This window comes from Trachemys scripta, chromosome 8 (genome assembly GCF_013100865.1).
Source record: "Trachemys scripta elegans isolate TJP31775 chromosome 8, CAS_Tse_1.0, whole genome shotgun sequence".
In the NCBI taxonomy this organism is placed as follows: domain Eukaryota; kingdom Metazoa; phylum Chordata; order Testudines; family Emydidae; genus Trachemys; species Trachemys scripta.
Window position 1 is genome coordinate 4,587,154 of NC_048305.1, and position 15,999 is coordinate 4,603,152.

The 15,999-nt window shown below is 43.9% G+C and overlaps 1 protein-coding gene across 2 annotated transcripts; it reads left to right on the forward strand.

Moving 5' to 3' along the window:
* The first annotated feature begins 1,765 nt into the window (after positions 1-1,765).
* Positions 1,766-15,556, forward strand: FAM114A2 (family with sequence similarity 114 member A2). 2 transcript variants are annotated; one of them, XM_034778234.1, is made up of 13 exons: positions 1,771-2,036; positions 3,150-3,249; positions 3,934-4,029; positions 4,387-4,499; positions 5,354-5,488; positions 5,653-5,811; positions 7,370-7,493; positions 8,657-8,736; positions 9,750-9,878; positions 10,099-10,238; positions 10,975-11,047; positions 11,937-11,990; positions 13,706-15,556. In XM_034778234.1, the coding sequence occupies exons 1-13, from the start codon at positions 1,827-1,829 to the stop codon at positions 13,805-13,807; spliced, it is 1,515 nt and encodes a 504-aa protein (XP_034634125.1). In that variant the 5' UTR covers positions 1,771-1,826; the 3' UTR covers positions 13,808-15,556. The 2 variants fall into 2 exon arrangements, with proteins under 2 accessions (XP_034634126.1, XP_034634125.1); XM_034778235.1 differs by lacking the exon at positions 11,937-11,990 and having other exon boundaries at positions 1,766-2,036.
* The last annotated feature ends 443 nt before the right edge of the window (positions 15,557-15,999 follow it).

The window sequence follows — 15,999 nt, forward strand, 5'->3', positions numbered from 1 at the left end:
GGGGGGGGGCTGCCCGGCGGGTGGGCGCGGGGGGGGGGGGGGGTGGGAGTGGTGGTCCGGGGGGGCAGGGGTGGGGCGTGCGGGGGGAGATCGTGGGGGGACAGGGAGAGGGGTCGTGGGGGGGGCAGGGGTCGGGTGTGCTAGGGGACAACTTGGAGGGGGTGAGGGTGGGGTGATCCTGGGGGGCAGGGGTGGGGAGTGCTGGGGGAGACCCTGGAGGGGGGACAGGGAGAGGGGTGCTGCAGTGATCCTGGGGGGCTGGAGTGGGGCATGCTAGGGGAGACCCTGGAAGAGGGGATCAGGGCTGAGATGCTAGGGGGGGATCTGGAGGAGGTGGGTTGGGGGCCGGGGTGGGGTGTGTTAGGGAGGGACGTGGACAGGAGGCCATGTTTGAGAAGATAGCTAACAGTGAACATGATTTCTCAAATTAGTCCGTCTTCTAGTCACTTTGGGGTCATGCACCTTCCTCTGGGCAGGGTGGGTGACTAATTGGGAGCATGAACGTTGAACCTTAGAAGGGAGTTGGAGCCCTATTGCACTTGTCAAGTTTTTTACATCCTGTGTGTGATGGAGAACGTGTGTCTAAATCCCGCGGGCAAGGGCTTGAGGCGGCGCATGTGTTTGTAAAATACCAGGAGCGTAGAAATGTCTCTGGGACGTGTAGGTGGGGGATGAAGAGACAAAGGGGGAAATAGGGTACATGCACCTAGGATTTTGGAAATGTCATCTTAAATTGACAGAGTAGTGATCTGTCTCTTCTTTCTTACTAAGAGAAAGGTGACCAGTGCATTGCAATGTAACAAGCTGATCTGATTGCATCACCAGCAGACTTTCTGGGACTTAAAAATAAATGTAAAATGGAATGTTACTGTATTGATTTACCAGAGATATTTTAGTACATCAAAGTTAGGCTATTTAAAGTCTGATTCCCATAGCAGCCATAAATAAGCTGGCGTCTTTTTGCACATATAACGAGCTTTATTACAATGTCTGGTGTTGCATTAACATCCAACTTTTAATTATTAACTGACTTGGAGTTAATGAAATGAAGACTCTTTGGCACATCAATGAGGGGGGAAAATCTCATTTACAAGTGGTTGTTTATAGGTCCTTATCCAGCAGTTGGATTCTTATGGCAGGTTGTGACTTCAAGTGCAAATTGTCGATTACGATGAATTTCCAAATTGTTTGTACACTTTAAAAAAGCTCTGCCATAAATGCACAACACTCAAATAAATGCGCTGCAACTTACTCAACTGCCCGAGTTCTAATAATGCCGTTCTTTCGTATTTGGCAAACGCTTTTCAAAAACAGTCCACCAAAGCTGCCTGGGTTAGCGAGACAAGCCATAGATTAAATTATCTGCATACCCTTTGTACTTGTAGTGCAGCACTTATAGATATTGCTCAGTTCCTTTCCTGCTGGGAGGGTATAGCTCTTAGATAGAGTGACCTGTCGTATTTGGAAGTTTAAAGTCCGGTCATACTGTTTCCTGTCAGTCATGCATAGTTCAGACTGACTGAGAAAGAATTCTGCTTCCTTCCCTAGACCTGAAGAAGAGCTTGGTGTAGCTTGAAAGCTTGTCCTTCCACCAACAGAAGCTGGTCCAATAAAAGATATTACTTCACCCACCTTGTTTCTCAAAAAATTCATTGACTTATAGAAGGCGAGTGGGAGCATATATATGGGGAGAGGGAGAGAATAATGGTGTCTTCTCAGTTAGCTATTCAGGAGATCACTGTAGCATTTTAAAGGAATGTCAAAAATATCCTGGTGGGTTGCTGTTATTCTTGGAATCACTTTATTTTCTAGGCGATGTTCTAGTCATGGCTGAAAAAGATGGCAGTGAAAGTCTAAAGGCAGGTGCCTCCCAGAAGGATGAGACTGGCCAGAGAGCGGAGGAAGCTGGGTCCGTGCAGAGCAGCGGTAGGGAAGAGGATGAACCTGAACCTGTGGCTCTGACTCGGAAAAGACCCGAAGCCAAACCCTCCAGCGAGCCTATTACTACAGGAGAGCCAGTGGATCAAGCCCTGAAAGTATGTTTCTGTGCTGACGCCTTGAACGTGCAGATTGGTAAATTGCACAAACTTTAAACACAGCAGAATCCTGGTTGTGTTGGAAACAACGATGAAGCCCTTTCCCGCAGAGTTCCCGCAGAATAGAGTTTTGCACTGAGCAATGCTGAAAATGCATTATTTTAAATCATTGGTTTGACTGGGTTTTGCATCAAACCTGGCAATTGGGTCTCTGAATGTACCCTGACTTCTCCCCATGAGTGGCAGAAAGTCATGGCGTTATATTAGAACTGCACAGATAGGATAGCTAAGAACTGGCTTCTTCTCATGGGGGGGTTAGATAAGGGTGGAACAAATGACATTAGAACACTGACTGCTGCACTAGAAAGGTACGGGACGGGGGGAATGAACTATGAATCTTTTTTTTTTTTTTTAAATCAACTTCCTCTTTCTTACCTTCCTTACTGCTTCCATACCCCAACCTTCTCGCATTTTGCAGTCTCCTTTCTTTTTCCTTAAAGTAGAGTGAAGTTACTTTATGGTCAAATACACATCGGATAGCTCAACATTAAACTTTGGTATTGCACATCATTCCTGAGAGAGGGTTGCATGCGGAAGAGGAAGGTTACAGGGTACCAACATTAACACTTCTGCTGTTCATTCCTGCTCTCCCTTTTTCTTCCTCCATTTTTATCTCTAGTACAGTAGTGTCCAAATTCCTTCCCTCCCAACTCTGAAATAATACCCCACCTAAACTCTATTTAGGGTTTAGGAAGAGACCTTCGTTGGAAACTGGGGAAGACTACCGCACATTTGCACCTTCCTCCGAAGCATCTGGTGCTGGCCATTGTCTGAGACAGGATGCTGGACAAGATGGACCACAAGTCTGATACAATGTAGCAATTGCTCTGTTCACTTATTCTGGCCTCGTTGCAGGAGGGTGAACTTAACCCTAACTGAATAATTGAATGATACTTATTGAAGATCAAGGAGGTCACAGATCGATATGCGATATGTGTTCATGTTGGCTGAAATTCAGTGTTGTTACTACTGTTAAAAAGAGGTTCACAAAGATACAGTTCAGAGATCAGTCAGTCACTTTGCTGTATTCCATCTCTATTTCTCTAAATAAAGGTATCTGATTCCACTGATGCCTCTCAGACGGGATGGGGATACTGGGGGAGCTGGGGAAAGTCACTTCTCTCCACTGCCTCGGCCACAGTAGCTACAGTAGGTAAGGGCTTACTGGCATTTTGCTAATTTGATATAATTGGATCAGTTGATGATTACCTGTTCTGTTCATTCCCTCTGGGGCACTTGGCCACTGTCGGAGGACAGGATACTGGGCTAGATGGACCTTTGGTCTGACCCAGTATGGCCGTTCTTATATTAACTCTTTTTGCAGTCTAAAATCAGGCTTCAGTTTTCACAGATGTCTCCAGTTTATGCTGTATTGCTTGTCTGTAAAGTACAAGATTTCAAATTCAGAAGCAAGAGTTGGCAAAAGTCAAGCACTCTGTTCAAAATACAGGGGAAAAAAATCAAAAAGCAAAATGAGAGATAGGGAGACATGTACAGCAGAATAACTTTCAGACTTTTAAGGAGCTGGCACAAACAATGACCAGCTGAGACTTTCTCATCAGTGGGATACAGCATAAAGGCTTCAATGTAAGATGAATTCTTTATGCTGGTCAGTAAGCAAGCCAGACTGCAATTGCTTTTAGTATTGACTGGGTAACACTGTGTGTGTGTGTGTGTGTGTGTGTGTGTGTGTGTGTTGCTTATATATCTGTGTCTGTATCTCCCGTGTACAGCCCCTGGTGGTTAATCTTATTTCTGATTCAATCACTGCTTTTTTGGTGGCTAAAGTGAATGCAGTTCTGTCTTAGAGTTGAAGTAATAGCATTGCCTTCTCTAGGACAAGGTATTTCGAATGTCATCGAAAAAGCAGAGACGTCCCTTGGGATTCCCAGCCCTAGTGAAATCTCATCAGAGGCCAAAGTTGTTACAGGAGGTCAGTTTTTATTATTAAAAATAAGAAATGTAATTTTTGAATTTCTCCAAGTGTGGTCTAAAAATAGCACCATCTTACACTCAACAGATCTGCTCTGTGTGTATTGAGATTGACATCTGTTTACTACACTACTGTTCCAGTGCTTATTTCTGTTAGCGCTGCAGAGTCTTAGCGTCAAAGCAGAGTGATCTTAACTCTTTCTGTCTCACCTGCTGCGGCCCTCTCTTCTGTCTGAGATTTGTGCATTTGCCTGCCTGAAGCGGACGATATCTGTTTACAATCTTAACTTTGTTGTTGTCGTTGTTTGCGAGTTTTGAAAAATAAAACATCTTCTCTCCTCCCCCCCCCCCGATGCAGGAAGCCAGAGTTCTGAAGCAAGCAGTACAGGTGGAGTTGAGGACAGCAGTTCCTCGCCCATCAGTGGAGCTTTCGGAGTTTTATCCACTCTTTCTACAGCTGTTCAAAGCACAGTGAGTGGGTGGGTGGGGAGGCTGGGAAATAGGCTAAAATCACTTATTTTTCCTTGACTCTGAAGCCTCATATCAACAAACCTTGATTCTACTCTTTATTTTATCTGGCTTTTCTTTATGAAAGTCTGAACAGGTTACCCTGGCCTTCAGATCTGCAGCATAGTATGTGTCACCCCAATGCTCTGCTGTCTTTTCTGGCCAAATTCAAGGGCAGATTCATTCCTGGAGTAACTCCACTAACTTCAGTGGAGTTTCTAGGAATGACTCCAGCCTTCCTCTTCATAGTCCTCTGTGGGATTGACCCAAAGTACTTGGGGTGGGGGGCAACTTGTCCTACTGACCATAGCTAGTTCCAATGGGACTCTGCCCTCAAGTGTAAAACTCTGGAGTGCAAGACGCAGAGCTTTCCTGGTGACTCTGGAAGAGAAACCTCACTTCCAGCAGAGCAAAATGCAAAGGCCACTTCTTTTTTTTTTTAAGTTTTCAGCAACCGTCTCACGACATACTTTAAAAATGGATAAATGAGCATAGTCAAGTTTCTTCTGACTGAAGAGAAGCAAAAGAAAGATTTTAATTTGTGCATTTTATAAATTCAGGATGGCTGTTACAACTGTGGTGGAGGGCCATCCACTCCAGCTGAGCACTCCCATTAAAACATTGGCTGCTAGTGTTTCTTTCTTGTTTCTCATGCTCTTTACTGTACATAGGGATGGGGGTGTCTTGAAACATGAGCATTTGGCCCACATCACTTCTGGTATAAATCATATTTTAATAATAAATTTAAACTAACTGTAGCTACACAAACAGAAGTATTATTTACATGCATTCTCTCAATTTGCAAATCTGCTTTCTAGGGGAAAAGTGTTATTAGTGGAGGTTTGGATGCCTTGGAATTCATTGGAAAGAAGACAATGGATGTGATAGCTGAAGGAGACCCTGGATTCAAGAAAACAAAGGGCTTAATGAACAGGAATTCTACACTATCCCAGGTATTAGTTTCTCTCTTATTTTTTTCTTCCCTATGTTTTCCTTTTAAAGAACCTTCAGTATTAGCATCAAGTGAACGCTTCCCAAAATTGTTCACTGGGGCCTTCGCCTCCCTTATCCAATTTCTCTACGCGCTGGTTTGACGCCTCTGCTTTTCCTTTTTCAGGTCTTGCGAGAGGCAAAGGAGAAAGAAGAGCAGCGGACAGCTACCGAGGTTACCATGGCTACTGAGAAGAAAGCCCATTATGGGTTACTCTTTGATGAGTTTCAGGGTCTTTCACATCTGGAAGCCTTGGAGATGCTTTCCAGAGAGAGTGATTCAAAGGTAATGGCTTTGAGCAGTTTCCTTTCTATTTTATATGTGCAGCTGAGGAGGAAAAAGATTCTATTCATGCACAAAAACCTGTTTAAAGAACATTATTATGGTTGCAATGTCAAGCACTCAAAATTTTGGAAATGCCAGAATTAAGGTTAGCTGTGCAACCTAATTTGGACCCTTGTGTGTATGCATTATGATATTGTCTGATTGCACGATCACACGTAATTAACTCCATCTCCTCATCTCCTTTCACTCCCCCCAACTCCCAGACTCGATGTGCTTGCCCAGCCAGTACCAGTTTTTGCATCCTTCGGACTCCTTGTCTCAAGTTACTCTGTCTCCCCACTTGCCCTGAAAGCACAGGACAGACAGTCTTCCTCCTCTCAGTACACATGCCCAGATCCAGCCCAGCCCAGCCCAGAGCTGCAATAGCAGGGAAAGTCCTGCTTGGCCTTGCGGCCAGAGCATGCTTTTGTAGACGTAATCTTCAGCTAGAATTGAGCTGCTAATATCTAAGAAATCTCCAGTGAGCATTAGCAAAGTGTAATAAAGGCTTATAATTGTCCAAATGGGGGTGGATTTTCACAGGGGCGGCAGGAGGCACACTCTGGATACAAGGGATACTCCTACCCTCTGCTAAATTTCAAGTGTCTGCTCCAAAGAATTGGGGTGCTAGAGCATTTAAAAAAAAAAAATCACCAGGAATTAGTGAACATGGGCAGAATGTATTTTTCCCTAGAATGGCTGAACCATTCTAGCTGAAATCTTCCCAGAAAAATTCATCCTGGGGCAGACAACTTGGCGGGGAAAACTTCAGCCCAAGTGGCTAAGCAACTGAAAACAGGATCTTCTTATGGGAAGTGTTAGGCAATCTTAATAATAGTGCCACAAACTTCATCTACATTATATATGTTACATCAAAAATAAGTCTGATGACTGGTTCCTTCAGGCTGAGCAGAACACATGGACAGGAAATGGAAAATGATAAGCACTAAGCCGAGTGTAGTATGTTGCAGTTTAGCCTGTAACAAAGGAGCCACTCTCTGGTTTTTGTTTTCTTTAAATATGAATTTTCCCCGGCTGTCATTTGCCCTCTGGCCAACAAGCCGATGCTTCTTCATTGGCAGCAAACGCCTGTGCTCAAGTAGTTAGCGGCAGGTACAGCTCTCTAGCTTCACTTTGACCCCTGATTCCATAAACCTGACGCTTGATTGGCTACTGGGTCACACATTCTCATCCTGGGACACACAATTCTATTCTTCCTAGCTTTCCTGATGTGTGGGTACTGTGATATTTTTCAACCTTGGTGATCCTACTAGGGTAACAAAAATTGGATCCCAGCTATTCAATTTTTGGCAAATATCAATTGAAACATGAAACATCAGGAAGCCTGGTAAAGAATCAATTACTCCTTAATGGGGCCTGGCAGAGAACTCTGTCCTAAAGGGACAGCTGCATTTGGTGTCAGCATGTCATTAATGCTGCTGCACTGTATTATTTCCATCTTGTTTCTCTTTCCTGTTGCATTTATGACTCTCTTTATGGCTGTCTCGCTCTTAACTAGGTGAAGTCGGTTATAAACGCCCTCTCTGGAGAAGAGTTAGACATGTTAAAAGTGGAGTTGGAGCAGCTCAAAGAAGCATTTTCATTAGCTGAATTTTATGATGATGAAGAGGAAGAGAAGAAAGGTAATAAAAGGGATCCGCGTTTACAGGCGGGGAGGCTGGTTTTTAAACTCCAATTTAAAACCAACTAGCCTTCCACAGCAATGTGTGAAAGGCCCAGGGTTGGTTATTATTCAGCTGGTCTCTTGATCCTCAACCTACCAGCAGTAAGGAGCACTGTTGAAAGGCAGTGCCCTTAATCTCTGGGAGGATGGGGAGAACTCCTCCGCTGCAGGGACCCATTCACAGTGCAGGAGTGGAACTGATTAGCTCATCCAGTGCACCTTGGGCAGAAGAAAGGAGGTCTCTCTGATGCAGGGTCTTATGAGAGAAGAAAATGAGGGGAGGACTGGGGCGGAAGGGCGTGAAGGGAGAGGCTATGTAGGAAATCCCAAGAAAATAACTTCTTCCCAACCGCCTCCTTTCCTGGAGCTAAGGGAAACCTATTAGTAGCAGTATCTGACTTCAAAAAAGGCACCTTTTTTTTAAAAGGGAAAAGTTTCTACTAGTGTTGGCCACACAGTTTGGAGGGACATCGGAAAGCTCAGAAACAACCTGCACAGCAGGGAGCGTCCAGTTGTTGAAGCTTTCACTAATTTGAACATAAACGACGTTCTTGTTTCCATTTTACCCCGGGGGCTGAGCAAAGAGGGCTGGCGCGTTCAGTGTTAGGTACTCTAGAGACTTATTTATAATTTTTATCTTTGTACATGATGGATCCAACAGCTTTTATCCTGTTTTGTCAACATCTGGTCCTGCATATATAATAGGAAAACCATTGGCTTTAAATGGCCTTAAAATTCTCTAAGGTGCTGTGCTAGCAGATGTCTTCTGAAAGGCAGAATTTATGTTGGTTGTGGTTGGATGTTAGCTGTAAAAATAGAATTACCTTGACCAAAGGCTAGTTAGTCCTAGTGACATATCTATAGGCCCTCAAAACCAAATAATGCCCAATAAATTGCATTCAAAAAGACCAAGTTTGAGGGGTTTGAATCCTTTGTTGAATATGTGATTTAAAAATGAATTATATGCAGCCATTGGTTGTCAGCAGTAGCTGAACCCTGGAGGCATGTGGGCAGAAACAAGCTGCATGGTTATACAATGTCTGTTTCCTGATTATCACTTATTTGTGTAGTACAAACTATCTTACTCTACCGAGTCTGGCAAACCTGCTTTGTTTCCTTCAGGAGACGAAGATTTCACAAAGGAAATAACTGCGCTTTTCTTCGAACTGCAGGTCTCTGCCAAGCCAGACAAACTAGCCGTGGTGAGTTAGCTTTGTGTCCTTTGATGGCTGGTGGGTATATCTCAGGAGACCAGGTCCTGAACTCCTGGGGAAGGTGTTAAAAATATAAAGACCGTCCCCCTCCCCCCCCCGGGAATTACAGAACGATAAGGAGTATTGAAATGTTGGAGCCCTTGATAAGATGAACTTTCTTGGTCTCATAAGAACGGCCATACTGGGTCAGGCCAATGGTCCATCTAGTCCAGTATCTTGTCTTCCGACAGTGGCCAGTGAACTAGAACTTGTAATCATCAAGTGATCCATCCCCTGTTGCCCATTCGCAACATCTGGCTTTAAAATCGTCTCCTAGCTTTAAAAATGTGTCAGAAGATTATATCTTTAACAATGGCCCATTCTGTTGAAGCTATGGAAAAGGAGCAAGGGCTGTCTTTATTTTTATATATATATAATATAAAAAAAAAATATAAAATGACAAATGTTCCTTATATGTTCTCGAATAGTTCATAAACGTCTCCAGGGTTCTCAGTACTGGAATGATCAAGTCTCTTACGTATAGTTCACACACTGGGTTATTGCTGATCAGTTTCATGATCCCATAACCCAGTGTCTGAACTCATCTTTAGGCAACTTCCTCTCCGTCAGACCAGTTAATAAATTTAGAGGAATGTCTCCTTTTCTTACCCTCTTACAATACCACTGTGGTCCACTGAGTGGCACTAACGTCTATTGGAAACCCTAAAAAAACCTCTTCATTTCAGTTGTGCTGTTAAAGCGGCACTGGGTACAATCTGGTAAGAAAGAAAAACAAGTGCCGAAAGTATGTGTGCACAGTAGCCGGTTCCCTTATATTTCACTCGCCCCGCTGCAAAGTTCAGCAGGTGACTGACTTGCTTGTCCCAATTCTTTCCACCAATGCAGGGGTAGTAACCGTTTCTTACAAAGAGATCCAGTCTTCCACCTTCTGCAGAGGGCAGGAGGATCTCCTCCCAATCATTAAGTGCCATGCTGATGTGTCTGTGCCTCCTATTACACAGGCAAGGAGATCTGCTCGTGAATGGATTGAAAGACTCAACGTGGAAGCTCCAAAAGAGGGGGAAATGAGCGAAGAAAACCAACAGCTGGATTCAGGGGATGCTGACCAAGATGCTCAGACATCGGTAGAGGTAACTGGGCAAAGGAGAGAGAGAAAATGAAATCTAACCATGGAGGGGCTGGCACATTATCCTATATTGACAACTGGTTGCTTATGGCTTTCAACCCCCAGTTAGAATGTTACATTCACTCCTAGAGATGGGGGAATAGGGGGGAGGAGCAGAGTGGAGAGAAGTCTTGTTTTAAAATAATAGCAAACCTATTGGAATGAGCTCTTTGTAACCCCTGCAGGATATTCATGCCTTTGCCATTAGAAGTCTGGCTGAACTGACAGCCTACTCCATTGAAATGTTCCACAAAACTGCAGCATTGGTCCTACATGGTCAGAAGCAAGAGGTGTCAGCCACAGGCCGAGCCAAAGCCCTTTCACAGTAAGTCCTTTGAATTATGCTATAGTACCTGGTTAGGTTGCCATCCTACTGTTGGTGTAGGCATTACTGTGCAGCTTCCCTCCACAGTTCTCAGCCAGCAGTTTATGTCCGATTGCATTTATGTTAGAAATTGCTACGGGCAGTATTGTCTTCACTAAACAGAACTTGACTGTCTTTTGTACATACAGAAATTTCTCGACAAGAACACGTGGAGAAAGGGAAATATTATGTGACAGCTTTCATGCAGCTCTGAGACAGGAATTTTGCCCTAAACTTGAGCTAGTTTAGTAGACAGGCATTTAAAAAGAAAAAAATGGAGCCCACAATGGGCAGACTTATCTCACCGATACTGCTTAAGACAAGCAGGGACTTGTTTTATTAAGAGGCAGTTGGTGTCCATGTAAAATAACTATTTCTCTCTTACAAACAAGATGACACTTCTTGCTTGTAACTAAAAAAGCAAGTGAGTAGTGTTCCCTTTGGACCAGGCATTCCTGTTCTCTGAAATCTGCTTCCAGTTGTCAGCCTTGTTCTCTTTTCAGATGTTATTTGGAACTTCTCATTCTTCGTATGCTATGTTATTGGACCCTTAAACATTTATATCCATCTTTTTGTTTTTAAAGAAAAATTTACATGTGGAAGTGGGTGATTTTGTTTTACAGATGACAATGGCAAAGTAAAGAGGATTTTTTTTTTAATGTGCTTTACTACATAATTTTCCTTTTTCCTTTCCCAGAATGACTATTGTGCTGTGTAAAGAATTGTCTTCTCTATCTAAAGAGTTCACTACATGCTTAACAACTGCAGGGGTAAGACCTACTTCTTGTTTAACAGGAATGAGATGGGTTGGTCCCACTCAACCTCATGCTGCATTCAAAACAGACTATAGTGTCCCTGAAATGCTCTCGTGCCTTTGTTCAACTGCACAGCTTCTCACGCTGTCTCAGCTTCTGTATTTTTAAAATACACAGGTGTGTTATCGATGAGCTTCGCTGCATCCTAATTCATTCTGACCTTCAGATTTTTCACATGATCAGCCTGTAAAGCTAGTATCTTTTCAGCCTGGATCGGAGTTCAAAGTGAACTTTACTGAAGTAAAGCCATCCAGCTCAGACCATTTCTTTCCATGCTTTGAGGAGACTAAGTAGCTAATGTCTGCGATGATGAAGGTGTAATTATTGTAGGATTATGTACCCCTCTCACACGTTGGTAGCCGAAATGGTGGGGAAATTCTGTTTTATGTTTCTATGGTTTGTGATGTTCTCCTTCATGGGTTCTCCTCTGCAGAGACAGAGAGCTGTCTCTGAAAGGAACCCGCAGTTTGCATATACGCACAGTGCTCAACTCATACACAAGACCCTTCCATTGTCCTAGACCTAGTTCATACCAGCCTACAGGTGCTTTTGTTAGAAATATGTCCCATTAGCTTGCTTTAATTCAGGAAGCTTTCCCCAGTTCATCTGGAAGTTCGGTGCACATCATTGTATATAGCACGCTTTTGGTACATGCTGGGACTTGTGCAAGTCTCTATTTTCATACTATGGTCCACATCCTCGGCTGCTGTAAATCAGTGCAGCTTCACTGACGGTGAGCGGGCTCCGTCGATTTCTAAAGTAGCTGAGGATCTGGCCCTGTGTTTTGTTTAAAGGAAATGCAATCAGATTGTCAAGCTGGATGATGTATCTCTAATCTTTTCAGGTCAAAGAGAAGGCAGATGTGCTTAACCCATTAATCACTGGAGTGTTTTTGGAGGTCAGTTATGATACACTTACAGCTACTAATGTTGAAATGTGGACAGACTAGTCAATCCCCTCTTCATTATCCCGTTTCATGTCCCGTTTTCTAAACCATGGCTTAAGACTGCTTCCCCAACTGGCAATTTACAAGTCTTAATAGGTATCCAAGGGAGCATTGCTACTATCATCTGTGCCAGATGTGCAACGTATTTGGTAAAGTATAAACATGATCCCTTCAGAACAGTCTAGAGAAGATGCAGCAGAAGAGAATGTCATTTTGTGAAATGTCTGCCTTTCCTGTCAGCTAATTGGCAATTCTCCTTCAAACAACTCCCAAATTTCAGCTGGTAAACATAAGAAATTCTACAGATTCAGACAAAACCCATTAGCTTGTCTTTCTAAATACTGTAATTTAATAAGATTTTCAGTGGTAGTCTTGCCAGGAAAACTTGATTCTGATGGATTTTTTTCAACATGCCTCTTTTCTCCAGTTAAATAAACAGTAACCATTTCTCAGATAGAAGCGAGGTAGAATTGGAATATTTGCAAACTACCAATAAACAAACAAAGGCGCTAAAATATTAAAGCCAGTCCTTACATGTTAATCCTGGCCTACTAATGAGACTGAGCTGAAACTTTTCATCGGGCTCATACTATTCTGTTTAATCTTTCGCGAGAGAACTCATTCTAAATTGATGTGATGAAAAATCCATGCCCATTGTGTAGATGGGCAAAGGGCTGCAGCTTTCAGATAGTCACACGTGGTGTGAAATGTTGCATTAAAAATTTCAAACTTCCCCACTGAAAGTCTGAATAGCCATCCCTATTTGCTTGGAGTATCCGAGTAGGGGTTCTTATGCTTGAAAGCCAAGGATTTATTATTAGCAGAAATTGCTGGTTTCTGTTTTTTGCAGCTCGCTTTTCCCTCAGGATCTGAAGCTGTTCACACGGTTCAGGGGTATCGCCTGAATGCACAGCAGATTTCACAGTCCAGTAGGCTGTGGGGCTCTAGGAATTGCTAGAGCTGGGCAGACCTGCCAATAGGAAACTCATCCTGTTTTCTGTTAGAAACTCAGCCCAAGTCTGATGAAAGCCTGTAAAGCTTCTAACTGGACCATGGATGACTGGTGTGATTTGGCATGAAACTTTGTTTCAATTGATGATGAATTGTTTTGAGTGTGAGCTTCCAACCTGAAATGTTTTGTGAACCCCTGTGGCTCAAAATGGTAGACTTTGCCACAGCTCTAGCAGTTACAGCCAAGGGCTAGAAACCTAGAAACTGCTGTGTTCATACCTTGGACAAGTCACATCATTCAGTGTGTGACAATCCGTATGCTTCCCAACTGATTCCCGAAGTGGGTAACTTCTAATTGAGGGGGTTAGGAAGAAACGTTCCTTGTTGGTGTGTGCTTCCTTTCTACTGCAGGGTTTCTTATGCCTTCCCCTGAACAGCTGGTACTGAGTATTCTCAGAGACAGGATACTGAACTAGATGGATCCGCTCAGAAATGGTATGGCCATTCTCATGAGTCAGTTGGCCACCTTTTGCCCAGTGGGATAAACTGGAGTTTAAAAAGTAGACTTAACTGAAAAGAAGTTGCTGCATCTGAGAGTAGTAGCCTGATATTGCTTATGTATATTACTCATCAGTGACCATATAGCATACACACGTCAAGCAGAAATGAAGACTGGTAGCATGAATGGCTCTAATGTAATTTGTTTTGTTTTGTAGGCTTCAAACAGTGCTTCGTATATACAAGATGCCTTCCAGCTACTCCTGCCTGTGCTACAGATCTCTCTGATCCAGACTCGAACTGAATTATCACAGCAGTGAATTAATCCTGCTAGTCGAGCAGAAAGCACATCTGCCCACTTGATCATTCCCTTGCCTGGGAATGGGGTAGGGACAGAAAATAAACGAAGCTTTAATCACTGGTACTACAGTGGTGATGATAAAATGCTGACTGGCTAGGTCTTAGCTGTACAATTTGTCAGGAGACATGAAGGATGCAATTAGCATAGTCTAGGCATCTGGGCAATCTGGCAGGTTAAAAATGCAGGTGGTTTCTTAGGGTCTGGCTACACTTAAACCGCTACAGCAGCGCAGCTGTGCCTATGTTGTACTTGAGTGTAGACACTACCTACGCTGACCAAAGGGGTTCTCCCATCAGGGTAGGCAATCCACCTCCCCAAGACGCAGTAGCTAGGTCAATGAAGAATTCTTCCGTCCACCTAGCTGTGTCTCTTAGTGGTGTGGATTTTTCACACCCCCGAGAGACGTAGCAGTGCCGATGGAAGTGTAGACCAGTCCTTAGTTTGGCTGACTGCTTATCACTCTTCGTTCTGCGCTCCCATAGCTGAGTATGTTAATGAGCTCTTTCAGGAAAGACTATTTTGAGGACAACTGAAGCTAAATCACTCTAGAGAAAAGACTAGGGTAACCGGTTAATGAGTATTTAACCAAACTCTCCAGCTGAGTTTGAATTTCGAGGCCCATATTTATGTTCCTGCTAAGTTTGTGCTGGATACAAGATCCGGCAAGGTTCAGAGTCTCCGGAATGATTTCAGCTTTGAAAGAACAGAATCTAAGGTCCCTGTTGCTCTGTGTATCCAAAAGCAGCAGCTTGCTGAAGGGTGCTGATCTCTTCCATACGTACTGAGGTCTGGGATGGGGCTTGAGGATTTTGACGTGTTTCTCTTTCCTGCAAGATGTTTGCTTCAAGAAGACAAGTGTTGCACTAGGGTTACACGTAGGCCCGTTAGTGAGAAGAAAGCTGTAACGGGACTGATTTGTCCAGCGTAACAGGGTGCGGGGCCCTGTAGTAATAAATGAAGGGCAACCAGAAGGGATGGGTTCCTGGTCAAGTGATTAAGACAACAAAGCAGAGAATTTCTCATTACCTTTCAGTACAACTTGACCCATGAGTCACTGTCTGCGACGTTTGTCACATATCACTGAAGGACTTCCTTAGGCTACTGTCTAAAAGTGACGCACTGCACTACTTCATGTCTCAGTAAGAGGCGATTAGAATACGTCTGAGAGGAAACAGCTTGACGCTGGCACTGGGACCCCTCATCTGCTCCACAAGCTGCCGTTCCACACAGGGCGTCTTTTTCTTTGTGCTTTAAAAACTTCCTTATTTTGTTACTTTTGGCACTCCGTAGCTTTTGAGCTTCTTCACTGGAAGGGAACAGCCTCTGCTGCACCACCAGGGAAAGAAAAGGGTGGCTTAAACAGAATAAAAAAGGAGTCTAGGCAACTAATGAGAGTAGACTGCTGTCATACCTGCGTTCCTCAGTATTGGCTCATCAGTAATGATGAATCTCTAGTCCCAGCCTTCGACCTCTCCGGGTTTTAGCAGGTCTTGCAAATCTCTACTCTTGGGTTTCATGCTTCCCTGCGCTCTGCTCCATTGATGCAGCTTGTTGCCAAGCAGAGGGAGTTGTTTTTTACTACAGAAACACCTTTTTGCAAATAGCTTCTCCTATTTTGTATAGCTGTAAAGATCCTTGCTTCACTTTTGTTTGAATGATCAAATCTGTGGATGCATTGACTTTTCTAATAATAAAACCATACATGGAATAAGTGTTCAGTCATTGCCCTGAGAATCCTACATCATATTTGGGGAGGAGGGGGGAGGGGTCAAAGGGATGGGGAGGAAAGAACAACCCCCTCCCCCCCCCACACACTCTCTCTGCTCTCTACTTTCACGAGGCCATTCTATTCTGTATATGGTCTTACACTGCGCTCATCACCAGAGTGTCTGAATAGCCGTGGGGCATTTGTTCTGTGGCCAGGAGCTGAGTTAAATGCCAGTGCTGTTTCACGTATCATGAGCTGGCAATAACTAATCTGGCAGTATTGCTCTGGGGGGCCAATGCACTTGTGGCCTCACTCTATCTCCCCCACCCCCCCTCCCCGCCCTATGGCTGAGCAGAGTTTTTAGATATGTATATAGGAGAGAGGCCAGAGCTCCATTCTCAGCCTGGGGAGACAGTTGCCACAGATGCTATCAAGGAAAGTGC

Bases quoted from the DNA above. Each gene is read 5' to 3' on its own strand.
- FAM114A2 (XM_034778234.1), top strand. From the start codon at position 1,827: ATGGCTGAAAAAGATGGCAGTGAAAGTCTAAAGGCAGGTGCCTCCCAG. The intron at 9,879-10,098 runs GTAACTGGGCAA...TAACCCCTGCAG, and splicing joins ATGCTCAGACATCGGTAGAG to GATATTCATGCCTTTGCCAT. The intron at 11,048-11,936 runs GTAAGACCTACT...TAATCTTTTCAG, and splicing joins CATGCTTAACAACTGCAGGG to GTCAAAGAGAAGGCAGATGT.